This window comes from Gobius niger, assembly GCF_951799975.1.
Source record: "Gobius niger genome assembly, chromosome: 10".
Taxonomy (NCBI): Eukaryota; Metazoa; Chordata; class Actinopteri; order Gobiiformes; family Gobiidae; genus Gobius; species Gobius niger.
This window is the reverse complement of record NC_136861.1, coordinates 13,460,824-13,482,115: the sequence shown is the minus strand read 5'-3', so window position 1 is coordinate 13,482,115 and position 21,292 is coordinate 13,460,824. Positions and strand designations below refer to the sequence as shown.

Sequence of the window (21,292 nt, the reverse complement as noted above, 5' to 3'; positions counted from 1 at the left end):
TTAAATACAGAGGACAAACAGATTTTAACCTTTGTCAAGGCTATCGGGATCTGCAGATTATTCCCAATAGAATCAAAATCCCTTTGTGTGTGGTGGTCGATACTGGAAAAGCTGTAATTATTCTGGCAACCACAAAAATCCTGTCTCCATTGTGTAAAAATGGAGTTTTGAAATGATTTGTCCATTCCCAATTTTAATGTTCTCAGTAGTGTTAATGCTTCTGGAGACATGTTTAAAAAGAGAACTGAATCTTGATTTTACGTTGCAAGAGACAATTTTACATTAATCAAGATATAGTGAGTGGAAGCTGGAACATAACAAAATGTTGCAATTTGTGGGGCGGTCTGCACAGGTACAGTAATTGAGAGAGTGCTGTGTAAATTACTCTGCTGTTGTTCCACTTTTGCACGTGCTACTCATTTTGCACATGAACAAACACTTGGTAAATGACCCACTGTGTGTTCTATTAACAGAGATGGATTCCTTATCTTTCCACAGACAGTTGGAGCAGCATTTGGCACATTTTTTACGCTGCAGAGGCCCAATTCATTACACATTTTGCTGCTTTAAGCACTGCACACTGCACAGCTCAAGTCAGACTCCGCTGAAATGCCCTGAGTCGGAACCACTTGAGCACTTTCCAATCTTATAAAACATGTATACACCGGTGATGTGAATTTCATGACTGAATTAAGAATCAGACCTTTCCTTTCCCGAAAAATAACAGGCAAAGATTCATATTTACGTAGACTTTGATCAAAGAGGAACAGATGATTTTGATGTATCATGGATTTTCTCGCGGGGCACTGAATGGGAAGCCTTGGCTGTTTTGTCGCGTCTCAAATATGGAAAGGGACCTGGGTTTTGTGGGTCACGTCTGTCAGGTAACATCAGCATCTGTTCACGGCCATCTGCTCCACGTCTCTTCCAGTCACAATATGTTTACTAATGCATTTTTTTTTTTCCCCAGCCCGGGTTTTTTCAGGTGAGGCAGTAATTTATCACAGAGGGCAAACACCTGGACAACATTAATTCTGATGACTCGTGAATCTGGTCTATAACCTGCACCTTGATTAAACGTCGGTGCGATAATGAAGTCATGTTGAAGGTGACAATACAATGTGGCACTATGGCTAATTACTCCACCGGCGGCATAGAATAACTCATAGTTTTGACAATTACAATATAGCTGGTGGATTGTAAATGAGTCATTGTTTCTCAAGTACATTTTTTGGGGTGAAAAAAAACAACAACACTTATAATTTACTTTAGTTTAAGGGACTATACAGAGTTTAAAAATGTTAAAACTAAGTATTTTCATCCTACTAAATGTTCCAGCCATGTCCTAATCTGTATGAGCCCAGATCTATTCACAACAACTGCCTCTGCACTGTCACTCAAAAAGTTGTTAATTTGGGTCCAAAGTGCCATCATGCACGAGCTTAAAGGGATATTTCAGGATTTTGGACATAGGACTTCATTTCCTAGACCTGAGGTGGCAGTAGTGTGTATAAAATTACCAACTTGCATCTAGCCCCTTTAAAGTACTGTGAGTAAATCAAAAAGCTGTATGTTTTGTGGCATTTGTTGTCATAATTCATATTGAAGTCTGCATTGCGTCATAAAAGTGGGCGTGGCCTCGCCGAGGGCGAAGGAAGTTGGGGGAAGAAACTCCCAATTTTTCACTCTTTTTAGCCGACTTCTGGTGGAATAGTCAAGTCAAGTCTAAATCGGGCCCGTTTTTTCTACACAAAATTGTTCAGGAGCGAAAAAACGGCAGGCGAAGCTAGCATTAGCATGTAGCAAGATGCTAAGATGAAGCAGCATGTTAGAATTCTCCGTTATCTATGGGTTGTTGAACTACTTTGCTCCTCCCCATGTCTTTGTATCTTTACTAGGTAGAAAACTATATTCATAATTCAGCATTTGTTAAACTAGTTTTGGAGTAATTATAGAAAGCTTAGATTTTCCTCCTCATTGTTTTCTCTCTCAACTGCTTCAAACATAACCATATATGGGCGATTCCAGAGACGCCGTCTGTATCTAATATCAGAGTAAGCAAAGTAAGCACAGCAAAACCCGAACATTAGACTTCTACACTCAAAAAGTTATTCAGTTTCAAGATTGAGTTGCTATAGATAAGACATCCAGCTTTTGTTTAGACCAGTGGTTCCCAAAGTGGGGGGCGGGGACACTGAAGTGGGGATTGCAAGATGATTTTGAGACATTATTATATACATTTCTGACTTTGAACTTGATGTATTTTTGATTGAAAACAGCTTTAGTTAAATTAAGGCAAATATGAAAAAACAGTATCCAAACTAACATCATTAAACCAGATTTTAATCTCTTGCCTTAACAAAGCACTTTTCCTCCAGTTTGGTGGCTTTACCCAAAACTAAAAGCTTCTCAAAAAACAAAAAGAGACAATATAGCAACGTGACAAAAAACAACCAAAAATACGACAAAAAAGTGCCGACAACGCGTGGAAAAATCTTACAGCCATTTTGCCGGTCTTAGCTTTCAAATGAGGCGTTACACAGGCTGTAAGCTTCCAACCAAACCAACCGCGGCTGCATCTGCACCAAAAACTGATTTTTCTCCAGTTCCATCCCAGAAACAGTACAAGCAGTAATACAGTAGGTCCGATATGACTTTGCATATTATTACAGTTTTATCGGTTACAACATGCATATACTCAAGTAGTAAAATTGAACTTTTGCTTTTTGGATTACGTCCGCTTCCATTCAACTATGAATGGCTTTTAGTCACATTTCCCATTATGGTGGGCCATAATGGGTCAGCCTTTCAAAGATAGAATATTTTCAATGTAGTTCCATAATTGACTTTTTTCATTCAAGTGATGACGAATGATGGCTAATCAAAGAAGATGAGAAACACAAAGCGAGGTCGTGTCACCCTGATCTTTTTCCCTCGGAATATTTTGATAAAAATCTTCATTAACATCAACCATCCTGATTAAAAAAGATGACAAAGATCACTATATTCAAAGAAAGTTCACGCACGTCCAGCCAGCGCTGCGGCGACTGGCCATTCAACACTTACAGCTTCATTAATCAAAGTCCTCTTCTTCTTCGGAAGCAATGCTGAAGACCTTTTGTTTGTTTTTAATTACGATTTGCAAGACGACAAACTTTGCTGATTAGACTGGATCAAATCAGCAGAAAGTAAATGATGACGTATGTTTGAACAAAGGTCCAATCCCAATGTTTTTTTTCCAAAAGCTACACCGAGTGATTTAAATTGCAGATTGCTACAGATTATTTGTATGCCATGTCATGCGTAGAAATGATTCAGCGTATCTCGGCAGGCTTATGAAACGGACTGCAAAGAGAATTATAAACAGTCTATTAAAGGAAAACATGGACATAATGCTGTGGAGTAAATTTAACCAAGAAGTACAGTCTCTCCTGTTGCTTTTCTCACAGAACTTTGCTCTCAAGTCTGTCAAATAAATCACCTCTTTCTCCCTTCCATCTGCCTGATCTCCAAAAGCAGCCAAGCCTTTGTTCTCCTCAGTCGTCTTTCATCTTCGAGTTGAAATGTCCCTTCACACCAATCTCTCCTCTTTCTGAAACTCTTTAAAGGTAACCGTTTGCACTTGCAACCTGGAGAAGAGAAAACAAAAGGATGAAAAAAAAGTTATAGTTGTTGCATAACATCTCACAAACTTAATGTAAGCCGTAATCATATGGGGCAACAGTGAGCGCCAACTCCCCGTGGACCCAATGTACAGAAACAAGTGGGACGCGGCTGCTTCCCTTGTTCTCGCTGTATCTAGGACAGCGTGTGCGAGTTTTAAAAGTCTCATCATTAGCATGCAGGTCGGCTACCGGTGCAGGTCTGGCGGGCGGTTTCTTGCGTTTTCCCCAAAGGATGTCACGACATCTCCATCACCTCCTCCTCCTCGTCCGTGCCAGTGCTCAAAGGAGGTTCACTTTTACCACAGCGAGTGACAATGCCCTTACTGCAGCGGCTGTGACAGTTTGATAATGCTGTCTTTGTCCCGCCACTCAAAACACTGTCTTGTTCTCCTTGAATGGTTCACCCCGTCATTCTCCTGTCGCGCAGCCCACCGCGTCTCTTCTAATGTCACGCTGTGCTTGTGGTACATGCGTCCCTCGTCTCATCTTTGCTTTTCTCTTTCTTCTCTCAGGCCTGGAGATCGAGTGCAGGTCACAGACGACTCGAATGAAGAGTGGTGGAAGGTGGGTGGCGGGTCTTGTTGTATATGTACGGTATAACAGATCTGTGTCACTGTGTCCATGCAGAATCACACTTTAGTAATAACATTATGTCGGTCAGTCTAATTCAGGGGTCGGCAAGTTTGCGATGAGGAGGGCCGATTTTCATCATTGCCAAAACACCAAGGGCCGAACCTCAACATTGTAGCCTGTAACTTTCTCTGCAATGTTTTACATCAGTGGTTCTCAAGTCGGGACCCAACGTTACCCTCGGATGACAGGCCCAAATAACCCAAATAAAGCTTTCATTTGTCATATATCGTACAAAATTGTTGTTTTCCACACAAGTTTTTATTGAAAAAGCAATAGATATGCTTTTAAAACTTAAATTCCATGCAGTTTCAGATGGAAAATCTCGCGACCCACTGAAAAAGTTTCCGTGACCCACTTTTGGGTCCGACCCACCAGTTGAGAATCACTGTTTTATGTTACATACTGTAGGACCAAGTAGGATATTCTGCCAGGGCATTTTTAAAATACTGACACTATTTCTTGCATGTTCAGAGTACTGTAAAATGTACTCTTATTTACATAATAATAATAATAATAATACATAGGTCTTATATAGCGCTTTTCAGGAGACACAAAGACGCTTTACAAGTGAGACAGACAAACAAAGATGGCAGAGCTATTGTTGGTTGTAGGTGAGCTGAAACAGGTGTGTTTTGAGTAGTTTTTTGTAGGTGGCCAGTGAGTCTGAGTTTCTGATGTGGATGGGGAGTGAGTTCCAGAGGGTGGGGGCGGCGATGGCGAAGGCTCGGTCCCCCAGGGTTCGGTGCTTTGATTTGGTGATGGGTTTGAGGAGGTTTATGTCGGCAGAGCGGAGGCGACGGGATGGGCGGTGGCGTTGTAGGAGGTCTGTGAGGTATGGGGGGGCCAGGTTGTTGAGGGCTTTGTAGGTGATGAGCAGAACTTTGTAGTGGATGCGCTGTTGTACGGGGAGCCAGTGAAGCTGTTGGAGGACGGGGGTGATGTGGTCTCTGGAGCGGGTGTGGGTGAGGAGGCGGGCAGCAGAGTTTTGAACATATTGCAGTTTTTGTAAATCAGAGGAGGGGAGACCGTACAGGAGGCTGTTGCAGTAGTCGAGTCTGGATGTGATAAATGCATGGATCAGTGTTTCAGCAGCAGATGTGGAGAGGGTGGGCCGGAGGCGAGCAATGTTACGGAGGTGGAAAAAGGCAGTTTTGGTGATTTGGCGGATGTGGGGCTTGAATGTGAGTGTGGGGTCGAAAATGAAACCAAGATTTTGGATCTGGGGAGAGGTGGTTACTGTGTGGCCATCGATGGAGAAATTGAAGTCTTGGGAGGAGGGGAGGAGTGATTTGGGACCAATGACGATGATTTCAGATTTATTGCAGTTGAGTTTGAGGAAGTTGGTGTTCATCTAGGATTTTATTGCAGAGAGGCAGTTTGTGATAGTGGATACTGTGGCAGGAGTGATGGATCTGGTGCTGAGGTAGAGTTGTGTATCGTCTGCGTAACTGTGGAATTGTAGTCCATGATTGTGAATGATAAGTCCAAGGGGAAGCATGTACAGGATAAACAGAAGGGGACCAAGCACCGAGCCCTGAGGGACTCCATGGTTGACAGGTATGGAGTGAGACGTGCAGTTGTTTATGGATATGAATTGAGATCTGTTGGTGAGGTAGGAGGTGAACCAGGAGAGAGCTGAGCCAGAGAATGCGAGGTGTTGTAGGCGTTGGAGAAGGATGGAGTGGTGGATGGTGTCGAAGGCGGCGGAGAGGTCAAGTAGGAGGAGAATGGAGAGGGAACCAGAGTCGGAGGCGAGGAGGAGGTCGTTTGATACTTTGAGTAGTGCAGTTTCTGTTGAGTGATGAGTGCGGAATCCAGACTGAAAGGTTTCGTAGAGCTGATTGGAGAGGAGGTGATGTTTTAGTTGGGAGGCGACCGAACGTTCCAGGATTTTAGACAGAAAGGGAAGGTTGGAGATGGGGCAGAAGTTGTTGGGGTTGTCAGGATCCAGGCCAGGTTTTTTAAGTATTGGTGTGATGGCGGCAACTTTGAAGGAGGAGGGGACTATTCCAGAGAGAGAGGAGTTGATGATGTCCATGATGAGTGGGCTGAGGCAGGGAAGGCAGAGCTTGACCAGTGCAGATGGGATGGGATAATGTTTCTCAAAATCATCTTGAGGGCCAGAGGTTCTGTGCTGGAGGACCGGATTTGGCCCGCGGGCCTGACGTTGCCTACCCCTGGTCTAAGTACCACACAAGGCAAAACTCCTGACTCCTAATGCTCAGCTGGACAATACTACTTTTGCTCTCTTATCAAAATGAATGAAGGGGAGCTAGTGTATGCCTTTGTTGTCAATGCAAATATTTAAGATTTCTATGGAGAAAGTTTGTGATGTCCCACCAATGGGCGAGGCAAAAACTTGTCTTTGGTCCTCATGGCGGGGGCTTACATGACCAACACTGGTTAAAAAATGTCAGCGTTAGTCGTTGGTTGGAAAAGTGACCAAAGTACGATGGTCACATTTCCATTGCATTTGTGTCACCTATTTGTCGCTTTTTTGTGGCTCTATTGTTGATTTTTATTGTTGATTGTTCATCACTCTTTAGTCGCGTTTTTATCTCTTTTTTGTTGTGTTATTGTTGCGTTTCCATCACGTCTTTGTTGCTCTCTTGCCACACTTTCGTGACATTTTTGAAGTGTATTTGTTGTGTTTTTGTCTTTTTTTAATCGCTTTCTTGTCGTTTTTTTGTCATTTTTTCTATCTCATTTTTGTCACGTTTTTGTAACTTTATTTCTTGCTTTTTCATCACTCTTTACTCGTGTGTTTTTGTTACTTTTTTATTGTGTTATTGTTGTTTTTCCGGCACATTTTTGTCCCTCTTTTGCCGATTTTTTTTTGCTTTTAGATTTGGGTAATGCCTAATTGCAGAAAATGTGCTCGGTTCATGAGGGGGTTAAAGGAACAGGCCACAGTTCTTCCATACTGTGATATGTTGATACCTACCTGTCTGGTCTTTGTGTGTGCCCGTGGAAGAGCGTGGTGGCTTCTAACTTCACCCCCGCTATAGGAATATACTGGGAGAGGCCAAATCAAATGCTAACAACATCTTTGGTCGTTTTGCGTGACTGAGGGCACGCACAAAGACCAGACAGGTGCACATCAACTCGTCTAAGCTCAGGTAAGAACATATCTCAGTATGGAAAAACGGTGGCCTGTTCCTTTAAGAGGTTAAACACAACTTTAAAGCCTGGCTCCAAAGACTTTTATTGTTTCTACAAAGAGATACATATTTTGAGTGCTTAGCTTCAAATGGCCACAAGTTCTCCAAATATTATCAGAATTTAACAATAATAATGCATTGGTTTTATATAGCGCTTTTCTGGACACTCAAAGACGCTTTACATTGCTTTATTCGTTCACTCCATACTCGGTGGTGGTAAGTTACTATTGTAGCCACAGCTGCCCTGGGGTAGACTGACAGAAGCGAGACAACCAGTCTCACTCACTCACTACATTCACTAGGCTTCCTGGTGTTCCCAAACGGTCTCCCATCCAAGCCCTGCAAGGCCCTTCCCTGCTTAGCTTCCAAGGTCTGACGGGATTGGGCAGAGCAAAGGCGGCATGACCAATTTCCATGATGGGGCACATTTTTGTCACTTTTCTGTAATTCTCTGGTTTTTAGATTTGTGTAAAGCCAAACTGGAGAAAATGCACTTGGTTAAAAAGTACAGTAACACTTTTTTCCAAACCAGTCAAATGTTTAGACGCTGGCTGGACATATCTCATGTCTCCAGACACTCTCCTACAGTCAAACGTCTTGATCGTGCACATGTTAATCCTGGTCTTTAAATGGGAGCTTTAATGCGTCACACCTGCTCCGCTTCCCCTCGGTGATCAACATGCAGAAGGGCCCGGACAGAAATAGATGCTCATTTTGCGCAGAAAATTACCAAAAGACTTTAACATAATGTAATTGAACAACCTCAAAGAGCCCCTTTATTGAGAGTGTAATGAGCTGCACTGGCTCTCGATGGAAATAAATGTGCATCTGTGTTCGTTAAGTGCTGGAAATGGACCGGGAGCAACGAGAGCTGACTCAGGGGCGATAGTTGTACCAGCAGTGGCTCAGTTCTTTAGCGTTTACCACAAACCGAGATGTTTGACAGTCAAAAAAAAATGATTAAAAAAATGTTTTTTGTCTAGAACACAGTATATTCTTCCTACAAAACCTTGAATACCCCCCAAATCACCCCATCATACACTTTACTAAATATCTGCTTGATGCCTGACTAAAAGCGGCGCAGTTGTGAGCCTCTTTCCACAGCACTGGATCCAGAAAGCTTTGAAAAAGTGAATCAGTCATTACTTATGTATAGCATTGGGAGAGAGAGACCACAACCGAGGGCATCAACAGCACAGACAGTAAACAATAATTTATTCTCGGTGACTGGGGGAGGCACTGATATGTTCATAAATGGACTAATGCATTCTTTTTAAAGCAACGATTAGATTTAATGAGCAGTAATGTGGCACGTTGGGTTGCTGGGTTTCATAATTGTTTTCTATTTGTTTTTGCAATGTGTTTTCATTTGTAAAGGGGGCAATGTAATCAACATGTAACAGCAAAAAGTGGGTAATCTCTCACATGCACTTTAGAATTTACTGTGAACTTCTCTGGATGTATAAATGAAATTACAAAAGACCTATATCCGCATTTCTTGTATATTTTGCATCTACTTCCTGGTTGTAAGCTACACAGCGGCGGAGTGATCTGCTCGGTTACCGGATCTACAGTAGTTTGTTTACCTGCGGCCTTACTACACGTGGAATTCACAAAGGAGTTTTCTACAAGTCAGATATGGGAACATTTGGAGGACTACCCCATGATTTTGAAGAGGCCTTTAATGCAGGCTACTAGTTACCATAGACATGCGCTAGCCTAGCACTAGCCTAGCACCACTAAACTCTTTTAATATAAGGACTGCATGAATTAACTCTGGATAACTAGGAAATGAGGCCCAATGTCAAAAATCCTTAAATATCCCTTTAAAGCAGGGGTCCTCAGACTTTTTTCTGTGGGGGCCACATTATTGTTCCTGACTTTGATGGGGGGCCGGACCGGGTTGGCTATAACATAGAATTGTATGACCTAGACCAAAATGCTTCATTGTGAAGTAGAGATGACTCGCCTGGCACAGTCGTCCCCACTACTATATCCACAAGGTCAACACTTGATTCAGGCACATATTTATTTCAATGTAGTGGTTTGCAGGAATAGTCAATCAAGTCTTCACACTTTGTTTTAATTTCCATTTATTTATATTTTCAAATAAAACCTCATTATGTAATGTGACCAAAGTAATAACTTCTTACACTTGTATTGTGCTGTGTCCTGTGTCACAAGTTTCACAAAGTACCGTGGTCATTATTCATTCTCTCCACACTCTGTGGTGGTAAGCTTCATTTACCACGTGGCTATAATGTGTTTATATTCTGATCTATTATGTAGGTGCCCTCTGCTGGACACCTGTGGAATTATTTTTTGTTTATTCAAATTGCCCCCCAGTGACTGGAATGAGTAAACTGGTTATTTAGTTAAAATATCCTAACTCCGCACAGGAATGGGCTAGAGACTTCCTTTTTTTTTTGACATACTCAGGGATTTGTGCTCTACAAGTTGGGGGCCGGATTAAATCATCGTTGTTTGTGGACCCCTGCTTTAAAGGGTGGTGTTGTTTTCTCATCACAAACACACCTGTTCAGTTGTGTTTCGAGCCACAAGCGCATCTTTCAGTAATCTTTGAATCATCTTTATTAGCAGCCCGTCGACAGCTCCCACCAATCTCCTCCCCAGGTCCTACGAAAAATGATTTCCTCACCTCTCGATAGTTGCTAAGTGCGAAGGGAAAACACACAGCATAGTTTCACCACAGCCATTATTTTGACTCTTTATTGAAACAGCTGCTCAGCAAAGGGTACAGGGATGGGTGAAACCATAATGTTGATATGTCGATACTGGAGACAGTATTGACAGTGTGATCAGCATGTCTTAATATCGATATTTTTTTTTTTTTAACCTTTTACCCCCCACCTGAACCGAGCACATTTTCTCCTGTTTGGCTTTACCCAAACTAAAAGCTTCTTGAACAAAGCGTCAAAATAGCAACAAAAAAGAGACTAGAATGCAACAAATAAGAGACAAAATTCGACAAAGAAGTTACATTTTCTTACTCCTCCTTTTCTGTAATCATTTAATTCACTTTTGTAAGTATAACATCAATCTGGCACATGACAGCTCTTCCTTTCTTTCATTGTTAGACCAATGTCTTTTGTGCACTGTCCCTGATCAAATAAATACATTTAAAGTACATTTCTCAAGGGAGCAAAATGAGGGAGTTTCATCTCATTTTAATGTAAAACTCATTGGTGTCATTATTGGAAACCCTCGCCCTGACTTGGTATCGGCTCAAAACTGAAATCATTGGTGTCGTCCATCCGTCGCGAAGGGGAGCTTATCTTCGCTCGCGTGGATGGTCAGGAAATGAAACTACTGGATATTTTTCTTCTTCTTCTTTTCTAATTTGAGCTGTTTTAGATCAATAGTGCATTTTCTTGCCAACCAAGTGCAAGATAGTGATAAAGAAAAAAGCGTAATACTGTGCCCCGTCTTTAACCATCATGAAAATATAGTACAAGCGATAATTATTCTCTCACCCCCCGCCTGAACCGAGCGCATTTTCTCCAATTTGGCTTTACCCAAATCTAAAAGCTTCTTGACTGGAGAGCAACAGTGTAATGCCTCATTTGAAAGCTAAGGCCTACAAAAGTGATCGTTACTTTGTTGCCACATTGTCGCGATGTTTTTGCCGTGATTTCGTCTCTTTGTTTCCTGTTTTTGTTGTTAGTTTTTCATTGCTTTTTGTAGCGTTTTTGTGTCACTTTTTTGTCATGGTTGTAATGTCATTTTCTGCTACTTTTTCATAGCTTTTGTTGTAGCTTTTTTGTTGGGTTTTTTCCCATGTTTTTGTCTTTCCATTGTTTTTCCGGCACATTTTTTGGCGCTCTTTGTTGCATTTTGTCAAGTTTTTGTGTCTTTTTTTGCCACTTTCTGTTATTTTTTCATAGCTTTTTTTTTGTTGTGTTTCCCCACGTTCTTGTCACTTGTTTTGTTGTGTTTTCGCTACTTTTTTGTCACTCTCCGACATTGCTTTTGTCGCTCTTTTGTCACTTTTTTGTTGCGTTTTTCTCACATTTTTGTGTCACTTTTTTGTTACATTTTCATAGCTTTTGTTGTTGTGTTTTCCCCACGTTTTTGTCACTTTCCATCATTTTTCTGGCACGTTTTTTTGTGGCTCTTTTTGTCGCGTTTTGTCACGTTTTTATGTCACTTTTTTGTCATGTTTTTGCCATTTTCTGTTACTTTTTAACATTTTTTGTTTTGTTTTTCCAGCACGTTTTTTGACACTCTTTTGTCACTTTTTTGTTGCGTTTTCATCCTCGTTTTTGTCGCTGTTTTGTTAGATTCGGGCAAAGCCAAACTGGAGAAAATGTGCCTGGTTCAGGTGGGGGTAAAGAGGTTAAAGTCATTTCCGATTCACATTTGTAGACTGTCCTATTCAGTAGTTGAGGTCCTTCTCTCTCTCACACGAGGCCAAACATCCACATTTCATTATCTTCTCAGTTCAATACTTTATTGCCCTTTCCAACAGCTCACCAAAGGCTCTCAACATTTCTAACCTTGATGAGTCAAAAACACTTAGGTTTATGAACACACTGAATAAAACCTCCAAACATTCACGTGTAGAAATATCATCATGGCGACTGTAGTGTCCAGGGTGTCCTCCATTTTTAATCCAACAGTTACAAGTTTCAAGTAGAAGCAGAAGTAGCTCGCCCTTCACCATGCACTCAAGTTCCCACATTCCAAGCAAGAATGACAAAGTCATCCAAGCAGCAGCAGTGGCCGATCCAAATGCTATGAAATAATAATCAAGACATTTTAAAATATTTAGCCAGAACGAAGGGAATGTCTGGCTTTTACATAAACCTCTTCAGTGGCATTGAAGCAGCTCTCAGGGCAGAGCACATGGAACAAGAGGAATACAATTAAAGCCAATGAAGCCGTGGAATCAAATAAGGATCGACTCTGTGGGGCATGTAATGTTGCTCTCAGCTTTACTTGATACATGAGGCATCTACGTTCATTAGCTACATTTCCTAAGATGCGGGCAGTGGGCTCCATTTGCCTGTAATTCTGAAACCACAATGTCCTCAATCATGACTGTCCGCACTAAACCATGCCTGTATGGGTTTTAAAACCCACTCTCTGTACTTTCTACATGGTAAAAGGACTCACAGATACATGTTTATTTACTTTTATGTTGAAATGGGCCTTTTCACTGCATTGCATTGAAGGTGAGGGAGAATATTGAAATTATATTCTAAGCCACAGAAAAAACATTTCAAATCAAGGCTGAATTTTACCTCTGAACCCCCACCAAAACCAAGCACATTTTCTCCAGTTCAGCTTCACCCAAATCGAAAAGCTTCTCGACTGGAGTTTACAGCCTATAGGCAAGTGTAAAGCCTCATTTGAAAGCTAAGGTCAACAAAATAGCTTTTGTTTTTGGTGCTGTTTGTAGGGTTTTTGCCACATTCGCCACATTTTCGTCGTGTTGCGTTTTTGTCACGTTCTCATTGCTTTTTTGTAGCATTTTGGCTGCGTTTTGTTTAGTGTAATTTAGTTTAGATGAAGCTACAAAAATGGGCCCAAACGCAACAGAAACCTGACGAAAACGTGACAAAAACATGACAAAAACGTGAACAAAGCGTGATGATTTTTTATTTTTTTTAATGTGGGGAAAAAATCGCTGAAAATTTGACAAAAACTGAAGAAAAAAAGTGATAAAACTTGAAAAAACTAGAAAAAGTGACGAAAACGTGATGAAAGCATGAAAATAACGTGATAAAAAACCTGAAAAAATGTGATGAAAACGTGAACAAAACATGATTAAAACGTGAAAAACCTAGAAAAAGTGACGAAAACGTGATGAAAGCATGAAAATAACGTGATAAAAAAAATGAAAATGTGACGAAAACGGGAAAAGTGATAAAAATACCTTGAAAAAATGTGAAAAAATGTCAAAAACATGACAAAAACGAGATAAAAACATGATAAAAAAAACCGTGATTAAAACGCGAAGTGAAAAAACTAGAAAACAGGATGAAAACGTGAAAATAACGTGATGAAAAAAACGTGATAAAAAAACGTGACAACAAAAATTAGGAAGGAGCTTGAGCTTTCAAATGAGGCGTTTCCCTGACCCAGTGTTTTTCAACCTTTTTGAGCCAAGGCACATTTTTTTTCATTGAAAAAAACCACGAGGCAACAGAAAATGTTTAAAAATGTAACTCTGTCGCCTATGTTCTGTCGTTCTCATCAAAGTGTCTTGAATAGAAACACCGCACAGTCTCTCCACAAAGCCACTGTCACACCTGCCACATCCATGCATCACTAATTCTCTTGTCTCAAAGAAATGAGCTTCCTGATATGGAAGAACACAGACACTAGAATACATTATTTGCAGTGTTCTTGAGCTGTTTGTAGGAAACTAAAGTGTTATCAGGTTTAAACACTTTCAGAGGGTATTATGCTTCTGAAATAATAAGTGATTGCAATTGGCTGATTGAACATTAATTTCCCATTTTCATTTTTTGCAGCCATATACTGACTGACTTTTGTGTGGAAAGTGCTTATTAAAACACTTGTAAAGTATGATTTTTGTTCCTCTTACTGTTATGCATAAATTGTTCACGAGCTCTTCTGTGTTTTAGGGCAAATGCGGGGACAGAGTCGGCTTCTTTCCGGCCAACTTCGTGCAGCGGGTGCGTCCTGGAGAGAGAGTGTGGAGGGTGGTGCAGAGCTCCGAGGGGAACCGTGGGAGAGGGCACATGCCAGTGCGCGAGTCCCAGGTAACAAACAGTTACAGGGCTAAATTAGGGATATTTCCTGCCAGGTTCACCTTGAAAGCAGCACTGTTGTTTTTTAGACCAGGAAGAATGACTCATGAATGAATCATCTTGCCCCGCTATGCTAAACACATGGAACCATTTGTCCTGAGTAGCCTCTGAAACATCAAGACTTTAAAGCAGAAGTTACAAAGATCATATATTACTGAGTCGCTCAAGCCAGTGGTTCTCAGATGGCGGGTCGAGCCCATCTTCAGCAGTGGTGGAAGAAATATTACATTTTCTTACTTGATTTAAAGTACAGATGCAGGAGCAGTAAATGTATTGGGGTAAAAGTTAAAGCATCAGATTGGAACAGGCCACAGTTTTTCCATATGGAGATATGTTCTTACCTGAGCTGAGACAAGTTGATGCGTAACTGTCTGGTCTTTGTGCGTGCGCTCAGTCACGCAAAAAGACCAAAGATGTTGCTAGCATTTAGCCTCTCCTCTTCTCCTCTATGGCAGTGTTTCCCAACCAGGGATATGGGGACCCCTGGGGGTACTCGAGGACCTATAGCAGGGGGTACTTGGAACTATTTCAGATTGAAAAAGGGGAACATGTAACATAATTGTTGCTTTGGGAGATTTTTTGGTTTATTTTGACTGCAACATTATCCTTTTTTCTTACAAATACCACTTTTAAGTAATTACTTTCTAAATAAACTGGAACACCCTTGAGGTAGGGGGTACACGGTTGACTACTGAAAGGCCAAAGGGGTACGAAAGACAAAAAACATTGGGAACCACTGCTCTATGGGGCCAAACGGGGGTGAAGTTAGAAGCGACGAAGCTCTTCCACATTTTCCCTATTTAAATACGGTTACGTGAGTAGTTACACGATTCAAGTATAGTTACACAAAATTAAACATATCGATTTTTTAAGCGGATAAAAATGGGTACTATATTGCAAGGCGTCATAACACCTGGGGAGCACTATAACACCTGGGGAGCACTCCGACGTCAAGAGCTTGGTCGCTTCTGACTTCACCCTGTTCGACTCCATGGAGGAGAGGAGGAGAGGCTAAATGCTAACAACATCTTTGGTCGTTTTGGGTGACAGAGCGCACACGTAAAGACCAGACAGGTATGCATCAACTCGTCCAAGCTCAGGTAAGAACATATCTCAGTATGGAAAAACGATGGTTCCTTTAAAGCAGACATGTCAGGTAAAAACATGGATTTTTCACTCAATGGTCAAAAAAGGAGTAATAAAAAGACCAAACTTATTATGCTTATTTTGTAAAGTTATCTCCACTAGCAAGCCACATATTTGGGATCTTTGTGCAGCACGGAAGCTCCTACAGATTCGAATGTAATATTTTGAAGTCCTTTTCAAAGAGACTTTTAAGATTCATTCCTAGCCTGATTTATTGAGCTTTGAACCACAAGAAAACAAGGCAAAATTTAAATTTTTGCAATTTTTCACTAATAAAGAGCTTATTAAATCTATCTGTAAAAGGTGTATACAGGCAGATTTTTTCATGCAATTGGAAACTCATTGGACTCCGTTCCTGGTCTCTGGGTGGTATTTTTTTACACCTTCTTCCCGAGCCTAATAGCAGTAGCTACAAAACTAAACTTGGACCATTTTCTTTCAGGTCCATCTTAAAAACAGCTGTGACATTTGAGCCCTGGAGCGATGACTCACTGCGTTTGTAAACTTTCTAATTGGCCTCTCCTTCCTCCTCAGATCTGCGTGGGGAAGAGAGACGACGGCGAGGTGTTTGTGAAGCTGAGCAGTGGGAAGAAGAGGGGCCTGGTGGCGGCGCAATCCATAGAAGAGATCTGAGCCCATCCCTCCTTTATATGGACCCCAAAAGACTTATTTACACGACTTCAAACTCCTGACGACACCTGCACCGTTCGCCTCGGCTGGGGCGGCCATTTTAATTGGTCCCGAGTTGAATATATAACGGCCATATAAAGGCAGAGTTCTTATACATAATAGAAGATAGGTCTGGGTTCTGTTGCAACATTTCAATACAAGTGATAATACAGGCGTGAACAGTGCAAGGGCCAACTTAGAAGCTTTACAATTATACAGGCGAGAAAATAAGAAATAATATCTTAAACATGCATTATGTTGATGATGAGAGCCCCTATTACAGTCCATATACAGTTGTGCTCAAATGTTCACACACCCTGGCAGATTTTTTCTCTATTTTACAAAGAATATGAAAGAAAACACAAAATTATTTTTCAATCATAGTTAGTGGTTGTGGGAAGCCATTAAAGTGAAACAACTGAGTTTGCTCTTTTTAAATCATATTGAAAAAAGAAAATGACCCTGTTCCAAAGTTTATGATCAAGAGGGATGGGCCGCTTTACCATTAAATTATAAACAGAATCTTCTCCACCATGACCACAAAAGACTCCAAGCTGTCATTGACGCTAAAGGGGGAGAATACGCAGAACTAGAGTATGTGAACTTTGGATCAGGGTACTTTTTTTTGTTAATCATGATTTAAAACTCTTTTTTTTTAGCTTCACACAACCACTTATTATGAGTGAAGAAACCTTTTGTGTTATCTTTCATATTATTTGAAAAATTGTCACACAAAGAAATCTTCAAAAGGTCTGCCTTTTGAGCACAACTGTATATCCAGTCATGTCAGTAGTAAATAGTAAAAGGTAAAGATATCATTAATTAATAAAAAGAATTAAAGAACATTTTACCTGAGTACTGTGAGTACTGAGTATCTGTTGGAGCATAAAAGTCTGAATCATGTTTCAGTAGTGACATTAATTAGAGAAACAAAACATGAAATAATGTTAAAAAATGTATATATAATTATTATATTTTCAAAGATAATGCAAGAAAAACATACAAAAATATTATGAAGAATTAGGTAAAACAAAAACAAAAGATCTATTTTACGTGTTATGTGAAGGTTATTATGAAGATTTGTCTCTTAAAGATTTTCTCATAATGTCAAGAGTCAATGTTATTATTTTTTTGTCAAGTAAGAGTAGATTCTTCATTTTAATAATACTCAAGTAGAAGTAAAAAGTGCTGGATTGTGGTGACATTCACAAACTCACCAAAAATATCCATCATGTGCATTAACAGGGGCTCTGAGTCCGCTGCACGAGTTTGAGTGGGTGGATTCTACATTTGGCGACAACAACAAGAATAATTTTAGCTACTTCTTGTTAACAACACGGTGACCCCAAATAACACTTTAACACACTTTATATAACAATAGATACAGACGGCATCTTTGGAATTGCTCATATACGATCAGCAGCCAGAAGGAAAACAAAGAGCGGAAAAATATAAACTCTCTCCTACTCGACCATGTAACAAATGCTGAATTATGATTAGCCTATATTTTTCTACTAAATAAAGATACAGAGACATGGAGAAGTGCAATGTGATTCAACAGACTTCAGAAATGGACAATGCTTAACATGAAGCTAACGTTAGCTTCACGCTACATAAGCTAACTTTAGCTACGAGTGCTGTTTTAGCGCTCATACTGAACATTTTACTGTGAAAAAACATCCATATGAACCCAATTTTGGCTTGACCTTATTTGTGTAGGATAAATGTGTGTAGAGTCCACCCGAAAACGGTTAAAAACGTTCTAAAATTGTGATTCCAATAAGAGGTTTTCTTCCCCCTCCGCTAGACCACGCCCCCTTGTCTGACACGTTACCATCGCGTCACAGAAGGGGGTGTGGCCTCGCCGAGGGGGAAAACAGAATCTATTGGGAAACACAATTGCTCACTCTTTTTTAGCCATTCTGGCGAAATATAATCTTATTTATCACATACAAATAAAGTCAAGTCTAAATCGGGTCCAGATGGATGTTTATTCACAGCAGATTGTTATGTAGAAGTGGAAAAAACGGCATTCGTAGCTAGTGCTCGCTAGGGTTAGCATTAGCATTTGCACGATGCTCTCCGTTATTTATGTATTTACGGTTGAACCACTTTGCTCCTCTCCATGTCTTTGTATCTTTATTTAGTAGAAAAGCTATGTTAATAATTCAGCATTTGTTAAAATAGTTTTTGAATAATTACAGAAAGGTTTAGATTTTTCTCCAATTGTTTTCCCCCTTAACTGTTTTCAAACATTACCATATATGGGCGATTCTGTCTATCAATAGATGTTGTTTGTCAGCGTTTTAAGCTTTTGCCGTGATTGGATTAAGCTCATTGCGTTTTAGCCAATCAGCAGCAATAGCGAATTATTGTGAATGTTATTACACCCTAATATCAATCTGACTTTGCCGGGTTAGTGACTGGTGCCTGTCCCGTCTTTAGCAATCTCGTATTCATCGATTCGTCTTCACTTATGAAAATGTTGCTGGCTTGATAAATGCACTGGGAAATGTATTAAGAATCCGAACCAAGGCCTATCTTCCATCACTGTTTAGTTTGCCGTCATTGTGTAGGTGTCCACTAGTCAAAGTATCATGAAGCTTCCGTCTTAGTCATCTTTTTAGTGTCTTGTACGGCTTATGAAGAGATATCGATTTCAAACAGACCGACGCCAGATACCCGACGTGAGTCAAAGGAAGCTCCCGCCACTCACAGTAACCACAGAGGAACAGATATACAAAAGGTCAAATGCCTAATCCGGAAATCTCTCAGAGTCACGCTGGGCGACTTCTGCAGCGGCGCAAGAGGGAAATAAACCCTTTGCGGATTTCAAATGACATTTCGAAGTTTGAGAAACAAAATAGCTCGGTAAAGCTCTTAAAAGCCATGTAAAACAAAAATGTTCCTTTTTGGTGAATGTTTTTAATGTATTCTGTCTGAGTGTGTGTCCCTGTTCTGTGTTTTGTTGGTTAATATTTTAACATTGAAGAAAGTTAATAAAAAGTGTGTAATGTGCACTACATGTGAAGTTGTTGAATGGAAATGAGCACTGAGAGTTATATGGACTAACACGAGTTCACAGTCAAATCACTCCAGGGTCATAAATTATGCTAAAAGTAGACTGCAATTCCTTGTTATTATGGGTAGTATTATCTTTAATTTAGTCTGGTTTGCCCTAGAGAGCTGGCCGCGCAGTGATTTTACAACATTTATGTTTCTTTACACCAGATGTCTCTTGAATTTAACAAACTGTTCTGATCTGAGGCTGCTGCAGTTGGTCAGGTCTAGGTCTAAGAGTGAGATCAGCGGACGGCCTGAACATCCCGAATGACCAGGTTATTCCATCAGTGGCATATTCCAAGATGACGGTGCCGGAATTCATCAGGCTCACATTGTGAAAGAAGAGCAAGAGAAATAATTTTCACAGTGGGATTGTCCGCCACAGAGTTCAGATCTTAACCCCTGTGAGAATCTTTGGGATGTGCTGGAGAAGGCTTTGTGCAGTGATCACACTCTCCCATCATCAGTACAATATCTTGGTAGAAAAAAAACGTGTGCAACTTTTGACTTTGGAGAAGCTTATTGAAAGAGATAAGATAAGATGGTACTTTATTGATCTCACAGATGGAGAAATTGCATTCGATGAGAGAGCATCCGGCAGCAGCACCCATTCAGTGCGCACCACTCTTTTTTTTTTTCTTTGGTGAAAGATCGTTGTGTCGCGGCCGCCATCCAAACAATGCCACAGTTGTAATTAAAGCTAAAGGTGGTCCGATAAAAGTTCACATTCCAGTCTATTTATATGATAATGATCCTAAACCTGTTTAAACTGTGCACTGGGGACTGAATCTGCATATATATATATTGCAAATCTAACTGTAATGCTCAAATAATAATTCCCACGAGAGATTTATTCATTTGTTTTTACAAAATTGTCCCGCTTTACTGGGTAATGTGAAAGTGTCTTGCCCAGACACACAGCAGTGGGCTCTATGCACAGTGACCCCACATGATTTCAACCTGGACAGCAAACCCGGCGCTGTCCTTCCTGGCCGCTATCTCTTCCCATTAAAAATTAGCAGGGTCCCACAGAAATTAAGCAGTGACTGTCCATTAGTAACTCGTTGTCCTTAACCAAATCCTGAGCTATCTCTCTTTATTTGTGTGGGACCTGCTAACTGTGAATGTAAACGATCTGCGACAGGAAGTGCAGTGTCTGGCTTATTGTCCAAGAAGTCGTCGCGTGGTGAAGCTGTGCATAAAGCCCATACATACCTCTCTGCCAAGTACCATCAACCCCCTGTTTAACAAAAGGTGGCGTTCACGATTTAGAAACGTGATGATGTCATAATGGCAGATGGAGGGCAGGGCCAATACGACTCTATGGGAGAAATACAGTTTTTGTAAGAAATCTCCAAACCAAAAATTGACACATGCTTTTCCTCATCAGTATTTGAGAATGATTGGATTCACAATCCTGTGATGTTATTTTTGTGTCTGAAAGTTTTTGTTTCATGTGGATTCCTCCAGTAATGTCTGAGATATGAGCCAAAAAACAAAGACATACAAATATGCATTTTGTCAGTTACCACAGTTACCATAGTTACCGTCAGTTGCTCCACCTCAGTTTTAAACTATGGGCTCTTTAGAATGATTTCACGTGAACGCTAGCCTACCTAGTGCGTGATGTTGTCCAAAGGAAAGAACTTTCAGACATAGAAATAATATCACAGGTTTGTGAATCCAATCACGATCAAAAACTGATGAGGAGAAACATTTGTCAATTTTTGTTTTGGAGATTTCTTACAAAAACTGTATTTCTCCCATAGAGTTGTATTGGCCCTGCCCTCCACCTGACATTATGACATCATCACATTCTTAATCGTGAATGCTACCTATTGACCCACTATATCACCTGCAGCCTATGGTACAAAACTGATTTACTTGTCCAAAGCATTTTTTTTTCCTTCCCGGAAACACATTTTGTTCCAAACGTTCCGAACCACTCAAACATGCAAAGCGCCCAGTCTGTTGGAAAGATCGGCTCCCGACCAGGGATTTGAGCCTGACGGAGTTTGGGGACCGTTCGTTGGATGAGTTCAGAAATAACAGGGACGACACAAGCACTGAACCGTGATGCGTTTGTGTGTGCAGGTAACGCCGGACTCGAGAGAGCTGTAGTCATCTGTGATTAAATATAACTCTCCTGTCTTCC

General features: G+C 40.7%; 1 protein-coding gene across 1 annotated transcript in view; it reads left to right on the top strand.

Annotated features, from left to right (window-relative positions):
• LOC306968923 (SH3 and cysteine-rich domain-containing protein 2-like) overlaps positions 1-16,408 on the top strand; it is a 76,025-nt gene extending 59,617 nt beyond the window's left edge. Inside the window, exons 10-12 of the mRNA XM_079564506.1 lie at positions 4,178-4,229; positions 14,074-14,211; positions 15,940-16,408. Coding sequence (XP_079420632.1) covers positions 4,178-4,229; positions 14,074-14,211; positions 15,940-16,038 — 289 coding nt within the window. The 3' untranslated portion in view covers positions 16,039-16,408. The remainder of the gene's footprint in view (positions 1-4,177; positions 4,230-14,073; positions 14,212-15,939) is intronic.
• The last annotated feature ends 4,884 nt before the right edge of the window (positions 16,409-21,292 follow it).